General features: G+C 42.9%; 2 protein-coding genes across 2 annotated transcripts; both read left to right on the forward strand.

Annotated features, from left to right (window-relative positions):
* The first annotated feature begins 8,524 nt into the window (after positions 1-8,524).
* On the forward strand, positions 8,525-9,472 carry LOC122611788 (collectin-43-like). The gene has a single exon (XM_043785098.1). The coding sequence runs from the start codon at positions 8,525-8,527 to the stop codon at positions 9,470-9,472; it is 948 nt and encodes a 315-aa protein (XP_043641033.1).
* A 1,382-nt stretch (positions 9,473-10,854) lies between these two features.
* On the forward strand, positions 10,855-11,621 carry LOC122611795 (accessory gland protein Acp29AB-like). The gene has a single exon (XM_043785109.1). The coding sequence runs from the start codon at positions 10,855-10,857 to the stop codon at positions 11,548-11,550; it is 696 nt and encodes a 231-aa protein (XP_043641044.1). The 3' UTR covers positions 11,551-11,621.
* The last annotated feature ends 3,478 nt before the right edge of the window (positions 11,622-15,099 follow it).

The raw sequence follows: 15,099 nt of genomic DNA on the forward strand, positions 1-15,099 counted from the left end.
TAATTTTCTTTGCGGTCTGCCTTCGAGCTTTTCATCTTCCTGTTCTGCCTGCGGTTCCTTGGCAGGAAGTTAACATTAATTATAGGAAAGTGCCTGCGAACACATTTTCACATCATTAAAAATTATTTATGTGGGCCAAGTGGATAAGGGCCCAGGATAACAGGAAGCCAGGGATACAATTCAAACGGATTAATGTCCTTTCCCGCCTGCCTTCAACAAATATGGAACCGAAGTAAGTTTCATGGATACTATGAGATATTCGCGAGACTTGAGAATCATTGTTTCATTGAAATTTGCATAATTCGCTGCGAATTTTGTGGTCGCAATTTAACGAGCCACACAATTTGTCAGCGGACAACCTCGAATTATTCATGGGCAGCCAAAAAGGCAGGACAGGTGTAATGGTGTACAGGTGGGAAAACACTGACTGTGGAGCAATCAACTTTGGGTCTATGAATTTGTAATTGGCAAGGACCAAAGTTAAATGGAATGGAAGCAGACGAGAGTTAAATGCCAAGGAAGGTGAGTCTGGAAGATAGCTGTAAGATAGGTGTCCAAATGCCTGGAATTCGCCTAAAAGTAAATGGAATTATTCATGGTCAGAACTGCCATTTACTACTTGGAGAAAGAGGTCAGAACTCACATGGTGTACATTAAATAAATTGGAAAAACTACAGACTTCCAACTAATAAAGTGAGTTCTTATTTATGGCTGGCTGTAATTTGTTTACAAGCAAGAAGAGATGAGTGGCCATTTTGGAAAGAACTGCAATATTATATTGATTCTGCAGTGCGAGGAAACGAAGAGATGCAAACGTTATATTGCCAGTTGGGAAAACAATTACTGGAAATACGGAACACTATCAAAAATGATACTGATGAAGAGGGAAATGGGGGGGAACTGGAATAGGAGCATTTCATTTGTGGCCATCGGTAAATAATTTAGAACTGGTGCAGCAACCACTGGACCACCGAATCCCCCGCTTTTCCCTGATGATATATAACCCCGCAATCCGCGACTGAGCTATTTAATCAACAAATTATACGGACAAACAATGTGGGCGGTGATGCGGACGGGGCGTGGCATTAGGCAGTGGCAATTGAAACTGGCAACTACGAAAATAGAAATGACAGTTTTAATTTCCGTCTCATCGTGCAGTGAGCACAAATGAAAACGAAGACCACTTTTGACACCAGGCCTTTCAGTTTATTAAAAAGTACAAATGTTTAGTTTAATCTGTAGATACTAATTTAATGTAGAGGTCAGATGTTCTGCTGAATTCCTACTTATGTGTTGAATAATTGTCCTTGGTATTTGGCATCTCAATCAAGGAATTCTTAGGGATTCCAAGTATACCCATCATCTCCATCATCCCCTCAATCATCATCATCCCATCGATGAAATCGCACGTGACCCAATGCCATAGATTTCCATTCCCCCGATTTCCCCCAACCTTCGCTGGGAAAACAAAGGACCCGGGAAAATGTCAACAAACACAAGCGGAAAAATCGTGAGCAGGATGAGAGAAAAAGAAGGAAAATGTTCTCAAGTCGATTCGCCAAGTGAATATTTTGTGTCGCTTTCGCATTTTGCATGCGTAGTTTCCAATCCCACTGTCAATATGCCAAGAGTGAGAAAGAGATAGCGATGCCAGAGGGAAAGAGACGGGGACACACATGTTGGCTTTTCCAAATTCTCTCCTCACGTAGCCGTAAACCATTTTGAGCCAAAAAATGGAAAAAGCGATAAAAGGAGCGAAACCAAGACCACGGCGCACTACGAACCTAGCATGGGAGATGAGAAATGCCAGGACCACGCCCCCTTAGGCCTCCCACCGCCTGCCAGTTGAAGAGAAAGGCCTTTCCCCAGACTGAGGCGACTTTATTACGGCGATTCTTCCCTGAGGGAACGGAGAGCAGAGGGGGAATTGAGATGCACGCGACATTTCAACAAAATTAAAAGAGGCAAAAATGCTGAAAATGTCCTTCGGAAAAGGGCGAAAGGAAGAGGCAGCATCGAGCTTGCCAATTTAATTCGTTTCTGAATTCCAAATCCAGTTTGCTGGCTTTTGGCCAACATAATTTGCAATACTTACGGGGAAAAGTCGAGTGGGAGGTGAAGGAAAATCTTGGCCAAGCAAAAGTGGGTCATCAGAGGGGGGAGGGGGTATTCGAAAGACGAGTAAACATGAAATTAATATGCGATATGGAAACATTCGAATGAAAATACCAACAGGAAGTCATGTGAATTATAAGCCGAGCGACATGGAAATGCCAATTTTGGAAATGAGTTTCGGACTTTAGAGGTTCTTTTTAGACTTTTCAGACCTAACTGTCCATAAAACAGCCACATCCGTTGTCACAAGATGTGGTCGACACCTGGCCCTTCCTCATTCCAATACTCCACATTTAGGTTCATTGGAAAACTTTTGTCCTAACTACAGTCAACTGGAACTGGAATGCCGAAAATGTGAAACCGATGGAAAAACTAATTTGTGTCTCAAAAGAAGCCCGACTTTGATAACTTCTGCCCTGCGTTCCAGCTCCCACTCCACCTGCGCAGATGGTCTTGGCCGGAGGCAGTTCCTCTGCCATATTGGAGATTCCAAAGTTATGGGAGGAGATCCAGCGGAAGTGGAAGCGAGGAAGTGAGCCACATAATTCCTGGACCACTGACAATTTGAAACTTGCACCGCGAAATTACGCGGACTGATGAGCAAAGTTGGCTCCCAGAGACATTCAAGATTCTCCGCTGGCATTCACATTCAGAGAGATGAGAAATTACCCTACGGGAAACGGAGAGAGATAGAGAGTGGGAGTGAAAGAGAGGGCTTCTCTGGATGCTCAGGTATCGTGTAAATGGAAACAATTTCTGGTGAAGTGAGCAGCATGCTTTGAATACCTGCCACATTACAACTTTATGCACTGTGAGAACAGCATGAGTTCATTTGAATATACGTATTATATACCTTATCCTAACAAAAGACGCTTTATTGCAGATGCAGAATGCAAGATTCCATTTTTAGCCTTTTCCAATCACTTTTTATGCTATTTTTTCCCAGTGTAATGTACACACTTCCGGTTTGTGGTAAATGTGGCTCGCATTATTTAAATTTTCATTCCTTCAAATTTATTTCACCACGCCTTATAATTTAATACAACTTTTTCTGTTGCATCCCCCTCTCTTTCTATCTCCCTCTGTCCGTCGCTTTCCTTTTTTGTTGGTAATATGTGTGTGTGTTTTAATGTGTGTTACTTTCCTCTTAGCGGAAATTTTTGCTTCCTTTTCTGTGGCTTTTTTGGTGCTTTGAAATTATTCGCTGGCTGAGGGAAACGAGGAGAACTCCCCGTACACCCCTCTCTTTCTGCCCAGCTCGGCATACAAAAGCAATTACGATGGGTGCTCCACTGACTGGTCTTAAGTGGGTCCGCTTCCCTCGGAAAACGGGAGACTCAAAGTCAAGGGATTGACAGCTGCCGCGCCCCCTTTCCACACTTTTCCCGCCGCCTCTGATGCTTCAATATGTCAAAGCAAAGCAAAAGGAAAATCACTGCAGGACCCGCGGAAGTTTTCCTCGCCTGTAACTGTAAGTTGGAAAAAGGGAAGGGAAAGTCTCGCCAGTGCAAACAATGGCAACTTGTGCTAACCTCTCGAATTTCACTCATTCACTCTGCTTGCATTTCATAATTAAACAGAAGTGGTGGGTTCTTTATTTTGAAATTTCCACAAATCTGCTGCCAGGAATAACTGTGACACGACCTCAAATCGAAACGAGGAAAAGACCATTTAAAAAAGTGAAAATGAAATGAAGTGAGGCGGAGGATTTGAATGCAGACTTTGTTTCGTTTATCGCGAACTTTTCTTTATTTTCTCCCAGCTAAACTGAGTTTTCTTCTTGTCCCAAAGTCTTTTCTTTGTCTTGTCTGGAAATGAGGAAAAGCGATTGAAATCAACACAAGTGACCCAGAATCAAAAGAAAAGTGAACTCGGATCTAAGCTGCTTAGAGGAGAACGAAAGAAAAGCTTTTAAATTCAAAGAAATTTACGCTGATAGCTAAAAATATAATTTTGTTCATAAAGCTAAAAATAAACCTTTTTCAAGTTCTTTCCACTTTTCGCCAATTTCTTGAAATAGAAAAACATATTTTATTTCCAGGAATAACGTTTTTTGTTTGTTTGATTCATCTCATGATGCCGTAAATATTATTCAGCCAGGAAAAATATTTATTTACATATAACTGAGTGAAGGCTGAAAGTTTGCCAATAAATCGAAATGTTGTTGGACAAACTAATCCTGAGTTCCTTGATCCCCTTTGGTTGCTCAGAGATTTCAATCGAATATTTCGTTTGCCCTGCGGATTCATGGATTCCTAAACCACAGAGGTTTGTTTGTTGTGTAGTTTTCCTCGTGGCTTTTCCTTTGTTTGCCAAGCGAATTTCATAGAGAAATAGATTCGAAAATGGCGCTGTGTTTCATTCTGCTCATCTGTTTATTGATGTACATCTTTTTACAAAAAAGCAATGTTATTGGAGAAACAGACTGAGAAACAGAGGGAGAGAAAAGTTTTCCTGCCACACAAATCAATTAAAAGTTAAAAGCTCAGACAGAACTCCTCAATCTTCCATCTTCACCAGACTTTAGAGGAATCTCATTCTTCGGGAGAAGGATATGCATCAATGAATCAGGATGTTATTCAAGCATCTTCGAAATTAAACATTCATCGATGGCAGAATTATGTTCTCCCATTCTCATCCCTATATTATTCCCCGATAAACACTTCTAATTGATATTTAAATTGAGTCTTTCCTTTGTCGCTATTCTAAGCCAAAGAAAGCGTAAGAAGTATGCCCACATCCAGTCGGATAAATTTAAATTTGGGTTCTGCAAGGATAATCTCCCCAATTCCCCCGACTTTTCCTGCCACCTCAAATGTGCGAGTCGTTGACATGAATAATAAGAATTTCGACCACGGACAAAGGACTCTCCGCAGACTAAGGCCTAAGGACTACTGACCTCCCCCAAACTGGTTTCCTCGAACGGAGGTGGGTCTCGAAATTATGGCAGCAGAGAGGATGGAATCGCAGGAGAGAGCGAAAGCTTCTCTCGAGATTTATCTGTGAGATAACCCGAGCGAAGGGCGGATGTTCCTGGCTTCATGTTGACAATGTCTGGCAACATTTGTGGCATCCTTCGTCCTTTGGCTCTCCCTTGTATTGATTTCTTGCTCTGTTTTGGCTTCGATTTGAGGTTGAAGGCGGTGCAAGGAGTCAAGGAAGGGTGGCAGATGGATTTCTGGGTCAATTGCTTTCTGGTTGTGTATTTCACCATCTGTTCCTCTGTTTGTTGGTGACACTTTTCGGGGATTCCGTTCCAAAAACCACAGACCTTTAACTTGAAACGGGGTAACCATGTGCCACCCTCTCACACTTCACACACTTTAAACCAATTACGAACTTGGCCCAGCCGACAAGCACTTAATTGGTTTAAAGGCCTTGACACAAAGTTTTCACTGGCAATTTGCGATGGCTGCGCATTTCCATCCAGTCATCCAGTCAACTGACATGCCACGCCCACTTCAATCGAGGACCCACAAATTTATTTGTTTTGGTGTGCGGTAAGGGAAAATGCACGAAATTCTGCGGACAAAGCCAAAAATAAATGAGCGGATGCAGGTCAAAGTGCTGTGGATGCACCCCGTCGTCCTTCGTCCTTCGTTTCCCTCCCCCTAACGCCTGATTATCGGAACCCCTTTTTGTGATAGATGATGCCGCCTGTTTCTGTTCCTGGCAACCTTTTTAAATTCCGCTCACGCAGGACATCAGCTTGGATGCTGGGGTCCGTTCCACTGCTCCTGCCCCTGGCTTCGTCCTTCAGCAACGAGTTGCGGTTTCCATGGGAGGAGAGATGGGGTTCAAATAGGGATAAACGGGTGGGAAAACACGGTGCAGCTGCAATTCGGGGCCTCGGTTCGGCTGACAATGTCAGCACTTTCATTATTGCCCGCATTTTGGACTCAAAGTAGGACAAAGGAAGGAGCTTAGGTAAAAGCGCAGAGGAGTGTGGTGGTGCAGCTGGGTTCAGCTGATTGAAGAGCATTTTTCCATGCTACTCGCCAGAGTTCCGATGAGGCAGCAATCAAAGCATTTTCCAAGTGTTTTCTGGCATTTTCCGGGATCTGATGAAAGGCACCAAATGGGAATGAAATCCGAGGCTGGTAAACTGAATTGCCGAAGTTCTTTCATCTAGACAGGTGAATTAGAAGGTATCCACATTGGATTGATTTACAATTCAAACAGATTGAATAACTTTTTCCTTATTCACTTTAAGTTTGTATATTAAATTTTCAAAAATTTAATGGTTTTGCCCAGTTTAACTTTCCATTACTCATACGCAGCGTCGACCACAGCAGTCTGTCCAACTTGTCTTTTTCAACCGACTGGGGAAATGCTTTTAGACCCGCTTTCAGAATTCTTAATGAGAATTCTCCCAGACGAGTTCCCAAGTTTGGACATGGCTTAGAGGAATGTTCTTCTGCACTTTTCAAACGGTCAAGGTTGCTTTCTGACCTTGAACTTACACATGAAGACACTCGAATGAAAACCGCGATGGGAAGCAGAAGTGCTTTTCTTTTCCCTTCTTTTTCAAATGAGAGCCGTTGGGAAATCGCTCGCCCACCTATTCCCTTCTCTAATATATTTCTTGACTTTGTTTTCCATTTCGGCATTTCCTTTGGCCCACAAATGCAAATGGAAACACTCGGATAAAGTGAAAAATTCTCCTGTTATACCAGCCACCTTAAGCCGCCGTTTCGCCAGGCAAATAAAGATTTTCCCATCTCAGAGCGCGTTCTCCTGACCCCAATGCATCCTAGTTGAGGTTCTTCTCCTCGCCTAAATGGAGATGAGCACCTGCCCACCTCCTCATCTTGGGGTCACATCAATTTGAATGTTTCGCCTTGTTTGAGATGCTAATGCTGCGGAGAACACGAATATCTCAGTTGTCGGGGAATACAGAGGTTAGTCGGCAGGGAGAGGGGGAAAGTCAAGTTGCAACCACCCGGGTCACGTCCTCTGTTCTCCCTCCTCCACTGTCGATTGTGCGACAGTTGAACACTGGAAATGGGTCGAAGGTGTTGCATGATTTATGGATGGATGAAGATGCAGGGAGTCCCTCAAGACGGTGTACTGCACTTGCTGTTTATGTTCCAGGTGGTTAATATCCTGCGAGCGGGGAAACAACTCGAACAATAGGAACTGGGAAGAGGGAAAGCATATGCACATCCGTACTTCCTCCTTTCCCTTTGCCCTTTCTCCAATTCTCCGATTCTCCAGTGAACCACTTCCCGCAACTGTGTGCTATGGAGTACAGGGATGCGCGATAGAGACATCTGCCACTCCACCCGATTCATTCCCACATTGTTCAGTGAACGCCCATTGAGGCATGCATAAAATATGTTACAAGGCAACCGACCATGCCCTCTTCACTGAAAGGGGCGGGGGATTCCGGGAGATGGCAGCCTGCCATCGATAAATTCGTTAAAATCTTCGCTTCATTCAATTAAAAGGGAAAACAAAATAAACGGAAAACAAGGAAAACAAGGAAAACACGTCACCAGAACTGAAGGAAATTTAAAAGGGGAAGAGCAAGGATATGTAAAGTGAGATGTCATCCGTGCGGGAAATCAGAAAGGATATTCCGAATCGATCCGAACTGACGTAATGAAGGAATAAAGGTTTCGATTTACTCAGGGTGAAAGGTTAACGTGGTCAGATCCAACTGTTGCAGTTAATTATGACTTTTGGCTGAATGGTAATTGAAAGCCATTGAATAAGAACAACTTGTTAATGGTTATAAAAACGGAAATTAGTACATTTTCCTGGTTTCCCCTTGTTCAGCTAGAATTTCTCTACACTTTTGGGAATCCGATCACATGAATACCCGTTATACCCGTTACTCGTAGAGTAAAAGGGTATACTAGATTCGTTGAAAAGTATGTAACAGGCAGAAGGAAGCGTATCCGACCATATAAGGTATATATATTCTTGATCAATTGATTTTCCTTAATTTATGTACATAATTCGTTCAGCTCTGCCTGGCAGAATTGCATCCACTGTGTGATCAGTACGCCAAATCCAAGCAAAAGGAGGAAATAGTGAAGCTGAAAGCGGAATCTCGGACTGAGCAGAGGGATCTCTTGAATCAATACTATCAGGATGTTCGGAATCTGTTGAATGTCCTTGCGGCGGATCTAGATGCCACCGCGAGCAGACTTTAATCCACCTTGCAGAGCAGGCCAGCGATGAAGCCAAAAAAATCCGCGCATAAACAACTTTAGATTAGTTTAGATGTTGATTCCATTAAATATACATTCTAGTGCTCTTGTCAATTAATTGCCTTGATTTACATAACTAATCAATTGAATTTCTTTAACCTTTCGCGGCGAATGTATGTACATAATTCGTTGAGCTCCGTATAAATAAGCCCGAAATTCGCCAAAAATGTGTCAGTTGAGTTTTTCGCAACATGTGTGGGCTGCGTACCTGTTTTTTGTGCCTCGTCGTTGCATTCTGCCTCCTCTTCGGAGTGTCCCACTCCACCAACGAGTCCGTTTGTGTCCTGAGCGATGCGCCGCAGCAATGTGGCGCCTTCTGCCTGGGTGCAGTGCATCCACTGTGTGATCAGTACGCCAAATCCAAGCAAGAGGAGGCAATAGTTAAGATCATAGCGGATTCTCGGGCTGAGCAGAAAGAGCTCGTGAATGACATGGTGAAGCTGACAGCGGATTCTCGGACTGAGCAGAAGGAGGCAATGGTGAAACTAATAGCGGATTCTCAGGCTGAGCAGAAGGAGCTCGTGAATCGGAGCCAAGAGGTAATGGTGAAGATGATAGCGGAATTTCGGACTGAGCAGAAGGAACTCATGAATCACAGCCGAGAGATGGTGAAGGTGATAGCGGGATCTTGGGCTGAGCAGAAGGAGTCAATGGAGAAGCTGATAGCGGAATTTCGAACTGAGCAGAAGGAGCTGTTGAATGTCCTTGTGGCGAATCCTACCGCGAGCAGACTTGAATCCATCTTGCAGAGCATGCCATATAGACTGTCGCCTGCGTTGCAGAAGATTGGATCCAGATACTTTCTCATAGAATTTAATGAGAGGAAATCCTGGACTGATGCCGAGGAAACCTGTCGCGAAAGGGGCGGTCACCTAGCAGCCTTCCAAACCGAAGACGAGCTTGAAGCCGTCACAAGAATCGTCAGTATATATTCCTCCTTCTGGCTGGGTTACCATCGAAATATTGAGGACGAATTCGAGACGGCCGCCGGAAATAAAGGATCGTTCATGAAGTGGTATTCAGAAGAACCCAACAACATTGGTGGCAAGCAGAACTGCGTTGGCCTGCACAATTCAACCATGTATGATGAGAATTGCGATAATACCCAGGCCTTCATTTGCCAGTTGGACAAGGTTTAATAAAGATAAAGATAATACGTAAATATCTATACATAAAAAAATGCTCTGCGAATGTGTCTGCAGAGAGTAAGAACAGTGTTCGCATAAACACACTATTATTGGGCTGATTTGATTAACACAGAATTAACCAAATGCATTAACCAAATCCATATAAAGCAATATTCAAATTAGACCACCTCGTACTCATTTTGGCGGGTAGTACTTAAGCGCGCAGGGGAAAGTGATCAGTGTTCGTTGTTTGCGGATATAGGGAATATGCAGAAGCTCAGTATATCGCTGCTACTTCCGTTTTTCGCCTGCCACGCGCTTTTCCTCAGCTGCAACGCAGTCAGTGTGCCTGCTGCAGGATTCGCCGCAACAGTGTAGCAAGTTTTGCCTCACAGTACTGAGGCCCATGCTGGATCACATTGCCAGGCACCAGGAGGAGTGGAGCTCTGGTATTCTGGAAGCTAACAAAACGAAGGCGAGACTGGCAAGGATAGAGGCTCTGCAGACGTCGATCTGGCCATGTCCGTCTGTCCGTCCGTTTGTGCGTCCGTCTGTGCGTCCTTCTGTCCGTCCGCATGAACGCCGAGATCAGGACCTATAAAAGCTACAAAGTTAAGCATGCTTGCTTTGCAGACTCCAGAGACATAGACGCAGCGCAAATTTGACGACCCCTTTGCCACGCCCACTCCCACGAAATTTGTTACGTTCACACTTTTGAAATATTTTTTAATTTTTTTTTATTTAATTCTTTTATTTCCTTATTTCTATCAATATGTCAGAAACATGTTCTAATTTCGTTCGCACTTCCACTACCTGAGTAACGGGTATCTGATAGTCGGGAAACCCAACTATAGCGTTGTCGATTCATGTTACCACGCCCACTCTAACGCCCACAAACCGCCCAAAACTGCCACGCCTTCATTTTTGAAAAATGTTTTGATATTTTTTCATTTTTGTATTAGTCTCGTAAATTTCTATCGATTTGCCAAAAAACTTTTTGCCACGCCGCTTATTTAAAAATGTGATATTTTTTCATTTTTGTATTAGTCTTGTAAATTTCTATCGATTTCCAAAAACTAAAAAAATGTATATTGATTTGTCAAAAAACTTTTTGCAACGCCCACTCTAACGCCCACAAGCCGCCAACAACTGTCAGTGTTGAAATTTCTCCTTTAACGGGTATCAGATAGTCGGGCAACTCGACTATAGCGTTCTCTCTTGTTTTATATTGAATAATTTAAAAATTAAAAATATATTCCAGTGCTCTGTTCAATTAATTGTCTAGATTTACATAACTAAGCAATTGAATTTCTTTAATGTATGTACATACATAAAAGCTCCGTATAAATAAGCCCGAAATTCGGCAAAAATGTGTCAATTCAGTTCTTCGCAACATGTTTCGCCTGCGTATCGGTTTTTTGTGCCTCGTCGTAGCATCCTGCATCCTTTTCGGAGTGTCCCACTCCACCAACGAGTCCGTTTGTGTCCTGAGCGATGCGCCGCAGCAATGTGGCGCCTTCTGCCTGGCAGCATTGTATCCACTGTACGATCAGTACGCCAAGTCCAGGCAACAGGAGCACAGCCAAGAGGCAATGGTGAAGCTGATAGCGGATTTTCGGGCTGAGCAGAAGGAGCTGTTGAATGTCCTTGCGGCGAATCTAACTTCCACCGCGAGCAGACTTGAATCCACCTTGCAGAGCAGGCCAGTTACAGAGCCGCCTGGGTTCCAGAAGATTGGATCCAGATACTTTTTCATAGAATATAGTGAGAGGAAAAGCTGGACTGATGCCAATAAAACCTGTCGCGAAAAGGGCGGTCACCTAGCAGCCTTCCAAACCGAAGACGAGTTTGAAGCCGTCACAAGAATCGTCAATAAATACCATACCTCCTTCTGGCTGGGTTACCATCGAAATAGTAAGGACGAATTCGTGACGGCCACCGGAAATAAAGGATCGTTTATGAAGTGGGATTCAGGACAACCCGACAACATTGGTGGCAAGCAGAACTGCGTTTACCTGTCCAATTCACGCATGTATGATTTGAATTGCGAAGATACCTATTCCTTCATTTGCCAGTTGGACACGGTTTAAGAAAGATAAAGATAATACGTAAATATCTATACATACTTATGTGCCAAATGCTCTGCGAATGTGTCCGCAGAGAGTAAGAACAGTTTTCGTGCAAGCACACTATTATTGGGTTGAATTGATTAACACAGAATTAACCAAATGCATGCCATATAAAGCAATATTCAAATTATTCAAATAGATCGTATTCATTTTGGCGGGTAGTACTTAAGCGCGCAGGGGAAAGCGTTCAGTGTTCGTTGTTTGCGGGTATACAGATTATGCTGAAGTACTGAGCCCCATTCTGGATCACATTGCCAGGCGCCAGGAGGAATGGACCTCTTGTATTCTGCAAGCTAACGAAAGGGAGGCGAGGTAGGAGGTCTCTCCCAAGGACATTGGGTCGAGGCTGGACAGACAGGAAGGTCAGCAGGCGGTGCTGTTGCGGATGGTTCGTAGTTAGTCCAAGTTTGATAGGAAAATAGTTGCGCCCAAGTTCGAGGTGGATTCGACTCGAAAATATGTAAAATGTAAACTGCAGAATATAGACAAGTAGAGAAGTAAGAAATCCCATTTATTTCATTTCGTTTGTTTTATTTTTGTATATATTATATATGGCCAAAGCAATAATGGTGGGATGATAGGCGACTGTTACCTGGAAGTCCTCTGTTACCTGACCATCATTTGGAATTTTTATTCGTTTATAGACTATAGCGTTCTCTTTTGTGCAGTCAAATGATTAACACAATGAAATGAAGTCAGTTGCCTGGTTGTTTTAATACTTCGACTGCGAAGATGAAATTCCATATTTGGGCCCAGCTTTCAGTTGCTAATGTGTGAAGAGGTCCTCGTTAGTTTTGTATGACTACGCAAATGAGGGGAACTCAGAAAGGAGCTGTGCGAGTTCGGGATGGCAAGTCATGTGAGCTAATGATAAACACTCTCGTTAAGGATGTGTGGAGAGGGGAAAGGAAAGGAACTAAGCCAAAGCGGATGCTCAGATAACGGACAACGAAAAGCAGGAAGTGGGAGTGGTTGCAAATGGTAGCGGAAATGGAAAATGGGAAGTGCAAAGGACTCCATGCAATTCCCATTTCATTTGTTCACTGAATAATTGCGCACTTTAATTGAATATACGAATGCATTTTCCTTTGGCCGGAAAATAACGAATAAAGAAAAATCAGTTGCAGTGAATACTATGACAGGGTTGAAAATAATGGGTAATGAGGCATGGAAATGTCAAAGAAAATTAAATGCAAATCTCTGGAAAATTAAAACAAAGCTAACTATGGAATTTAGAACACTCAAATGTTGCGCTCCAATGGTTTTAAAATAAGCTGTCAATTGAGAATATGATATTTCTAAAGAGGAATTCAGAATAGTGAAAAACTCTGCCCAGAAAAAGCACTTCGAGCTCTGCCAAATGAGGCGAGGGAAAATGGGGAAAAGGCCAGAAAAGCAAGCAAAGCAAATGGAAAGAACATAGAAAACTGCCGCAATTTGTTGCAAAAACAAAGAAAGTTTCGCTTGTCGGAAAGGAAATGCAACAAAGTAAAGGATGGGAAATGCGGCAGGGGAGATATTTAAATCCTTTCCCTCTGAGTTTTCTCTTCCTGACTAGAAACTGCAATCAGCCACTCCCACAATTCTCGCTCCGCCCATTTTGATGACGCTTGATAAAAACCCCCAGAAAAATAGAAAAAATTGGAACATGAAGAGGGAAAAGTTCATGTTTTTCCTTGTCAACTCTTCTTTAAAGAAGAAAGGAGAACATTTGGTCGATGAAACGGCTTGCAAGTGGGGAAAGCCACGAAGGACTGAGGACACTTGCTGCTTGCATTTGTGTTGTTTACAACTGGTGAGTGACTTTTATTGCCTCCCATTCGGATTTGCATTTTCAGAGCAACTGAATAGCACCTAATTGAAAGTAGGACGCATCGGAAACACAAATCGTGGATTATAAGAAATGTGAGGAATAGAAACTGACTAAGAAGCTGCCAAAGAGATCGATTCATGGGGCAACTTCCAGTTCATAAATTCCTCATGAAAGTCTTTCCCATGTGAAAGGATTCTCCATTGCGTTACTTTTCCACAGCCTCATTTTCATTCCCGCCACATTGGAACTCTGAATGTGCAGCATAAAACTAAGTGCTCCCTTTCAGGATCTCTCCCTGCGCCTTTCTTATATCGCAAATCCCCCCAACTTACATCCTGTGCCTTCCTGAATCCTTTCATTTCGTATTTAGCCGACGGGAAACGCAACAGAAAGGAAAATGCGGCTAGACAAGAGCTTGAAAGCAAGAAAAGGACCACAACTGGGAAGAGAAAGAGAGGCTAGAGTACAGATGGAAAGAGAGGGGAATAGAGGAGCCAGCAGTCAACATTTGCTGACTTAGCTGCAATTATGGCAGATATTTTCATGAACTTGATGTCAGCACACACTCACACTGAGACACATCCTCCGACACATGACACACACACTCACACACTAAGGGATAGTGGATAGGGACATTACGACTCCTGAAAGGAAGCTGCGAGAAAAAGGCCAAACGGAGCATGGAAAATGAAGATGAAAACGCCAGTTGGAAAATCATCCGCAAGAGTTTATGAAGATGTTGTTCACTACTCCACAGATAAGTTATGTTATTGTGATGTTATTGTGATACTCCCTATTAAATTAAATTTTTTGTTTTATATCATTACTTTGTGTTTATTCTATTAACTAAAAACATAATAGATTATTTCCTGGCTGCTTTAAAAATGCCGTGTCATTATTAATTTCCCTTTGTTGTTCATTTTATAGGTGGCACTTGCAACTGAAAACCGTGTCAATGGTGAAAAACCGCACACTTCCGCAAGGGACAACAAAAGCAGATGTTAATTGTTCAAATATTTTCAGAGCACACATGCAACGCCCTCTGACCTCCGCACCCCTCTCCCCTCTGCAATCCATTTCTGAAACAATGTAGGAAACAAGTAGGCGCCACAAGATCAGAACTCTGCTTTCACCAAAAACAAACTCCCAAATAATTTACGGCGCAGTTAAACATGCAAACATTTTCATTGTTAATTTCTATAACAAGGGAAAATGGAAACTCTACTTCTTCACTGCAGTTTATTTCGAGGCTCGATAAGAATCATCAACAATTCATTTTCGGTTTCATTGCGTTCCCATTTCGCGAACTTTATTCCTTTAAAGATCCCGCGGGGAGAACCATGAAATTCCTGTCGTAAAATTAAATTTCTCACAATTAATTCCGATTCCCCTCCGCTGTGCGGAAAGTTCGCTGGAATTTTTATCGCTGACCCGGAATGACCTTCCCATCGATTTCATCGCCTCCCATTTCCCACCCTCCCCATTTTATTTTCCTTTAATTTATTTATCTTTGTTGAAGATGTTCCTTGAAGTTGATTTTATGCTCTAGCTGACTTTGTCTCCCTTTGGTCCCCTTTCCTGTCGCCTTTTAATTGTGTTGAAATTATTCGGGAGAGTGGCAGGGGAGCTTCGATTTCTGTTTATCTTTAGCAATTCCCCAAGAATTGGATCGAAATTTCTGCGAAATTTATTGCTCC

This window comes from Drosophila teissieri, chromosome 2L (assembly GCF_016746235.2).
Source record: "Drosophila teissieri strain GT53w chromosome 2L, Prin_Dtei_1.1, whole genome shotgun sequence".
Taxonomy (NCBI): Eukaryota; Metazoa; Arthropoda; class Insecta; order Diptera; family Drosophilidae; genus Drosophila; species Drosophila teissieri.